This window comes from Moschus berezovskii, chromosome 8 (assembly GCF_049115385.1).
Source record: "Moschus berezovskii isolate FMDL1 chromosome 8, NW_MosBer_1.0, whole genome shotgun sequence".
NCBI lineage: Eukaryota > Metazoa > Chordata > Mammalia > Artiodactyla > Moschidae > Moschus > Moschus berezovskii.
In genome coordinates this window covers 102,421,484-102,423,873 of record NC_142467.1, presented here as the reverse complement: position 1 = coordinate 102,423,873, position 2,390 = coordinate 102,421,484, and the positions used below count along the sequence as shown (strand labels likewise).

The window sequence follows — 2,390 nt, the reverse complement described above, 5'->3', positions numbered from 1 at the left end:
GGCTTCCCAGGTGGCTCAGTATGTAAAACCCACTTGCCAGTGCCAGAGACACAGTAGGTGTGGGTTTGATCCCTGGGTTGCGAAGATCCTCTGGAGGAGGAGGAAATGGCAACCCACTCCAGTATTCTTGCCTGGGAAATTCCGTGACAGAGGAGCCTGGTGGGCTACAGTGTCAGTGTCCCTGCGATTGCAGAGTCAGACACAACTGAGAAAGTGATCACACACAATATTACTGTGATTCAAGTTTATTTTCTATACAATAATTACAAGTGATTCTACTGAGGCTCCTTCAAACCTAACAGTGAATAGTTGAAAAGATACACATTTACTATCACTACACTTTAACTGGTTACAGCAAAATTTAGAGTAGCAGGAGACACTCCATTTAGATTAATTGAAGGAATCATATTTGTAGGCTGCAGTGGAAGCTCTTAAGAAGCAGAAAGATAATTCAATAGAAAATGTAATCACAAGAAACAATATTCATCCCAACAATAAACCACTTCTCATGTGGTCACAGACCCTGTGTTCATCAATAAGTAAATGGAAATTTCCAAATATTTCTCTTCCATGTTTGGGACAAGCTTAGGGAAAATAAGAAACAGAAAAATGGAAGACTTTCTATATCATGAAGACTAAAAGCTTAATCAAGTGAGTTAACTAGATTTGTATACAGAAGTTGAAATTAAAGAAATAGATATACTTAGCAGTTCATATGGGGAAGGAAATGGCAACCCACTCCAGTGTTCTTGCCTGGAGAATCCCAGGGATGGGGGAGCCTGTTGGGCTGCCGTCTAGGGGGACGCACAGAGTCAGACACGACTGAAGTGACTTAGCAGCAGCAGCAGTTCATATAAGGAACAAATCCTACTTCACAATCTGAACAAATAATTGTTATTCCTGCCTCCAATATTTGAGTCCTGTACTCACAGGCATTTTTTAGCACCAGGACAATTTGTCCTTTTATAACTGACATTCCAAAGAAACTTTTTTAGAACGCTCTTTATGTCTTTATTCCTCATACTGTAGATGAAGGGGTTCAGCATGGGTGTGACCACTGTGTACATCACGGAAGCTGTTGCACTGGAGTATGAGCTGTGCTTAGTGGCAGAGCTAAGGTACACTCCAAAGCCTGTACAATAAAATAAGGAGACAACTGAGAGGTGAGATGCACAGGTGGAAAAGGCTTTATACTTCCCCTGAGCTGATGAGATTCTATGTATGGAAGACGCTATTTTAGAGTAGGAGTAAAGTATTCCACCAAGAGGAACACCACCAAATACGCCAACTCCAAAATACATCACAATATTATTAAGAAAGTTATCACAACTGGCATGTTGGATCATGTGTTTCAATTCACAGAAAAAGTGGGGGATTTCCAAGACTGTAGAGAAGGACAGCCTCAACACCATTAAGCTTTGTAACAAAGAGTTCAGAGCACCTATCACCCAAGATATGAGAACCAGCAGTCCACAGAGAATAGGGTTCATGATGACTGTGTAGCGCAGGGGGTGGCAGATGGCCACAAACCGGTCATAGGCCATCACTGTCAGGAGGAAGATGTCCAATTGTATAAATAGAAGGAAACAATATATCTGGGCTATGCAACCTTCGTAGGTAATGACTTTGCTTTGAGTTTGTATATTCACCAGCATCTTTGGGATGGTGGTGGAAGTGAAACAGATGTCCACAAAGGACAGGTTGAAGAGGAAGAAGTACATGGGGGTGTGAAGGACGGGATCTGAGCTGACGGCTAGGATGATGAGCAGGTTTCCAAACACGGTGATCAGGTACATGGAGAGGAAAAGCCCAAATATGAGGGGCTGTTGTTCTGGTTCATCTGATAATCCGAGAAGAAGAAATTTTGAAATTTGTGTGTCATTGCCTCGTACCATATGGTGGTGGTCACTACTAGGGAAAAAAAAATTACATCATTAATTCCTACACATGTGGACATTAACAGTGGAATGCATTATATGTATTTAAAAAGGATCTACTATGTCTGGGTCTCCATTGATACCCTGAGAGAGAACGGACTTGTGGACACAGTGGGGGAAGAAGAGGGTGGGGCAAATTGAGAGAGTAGCATTGAAGTACAGACATTACCAGCTGTAAAACAGACAGATAGTGGGAATTTGCTGTATGATGCAGGAAGTTCAAACCCAGTGCTCATGACAACCTAGAGGGATGGGATGAGGTGAGAAGTGGGAGGGAGGTTCAAGAGGGAGGGAACATATATATACTCATGGCTGATTCATGTCAATATATGGCAGAAACCAACACAGTATTGTAAAGCAATTCTCTTCCAATCAAAAATAAATATGTAAAAAAATTAAAAATAAAAGGATCTTTTGTGACACGTGTGATTATAACATCCTAAAATTCAGATT

General features: G+C 41.4%; 1 protein-coding gene across 1 annotated transcript; it reads right to left on the bottom strand.

The window, feature by feature from the left end:
- Positions 1-926: 926 nt before the first annotated feature.
- On the bottom strand, positions 927-1,916 carry LOC129558162 (olfactory receptor 7A17-like). The gene has a single exon (XM_088839320.1). It carries the CDS (start codon positions 1,893-1,895, stop codon positions 927-929), a length of 969 nt encoding a protein of 322 aa, XP_088695446.1. The 5' UTR covers positions 1,896-1,916.
- Between the last annotated feature and the right edge of the window lie 474 nt (positions 1,917-2,390).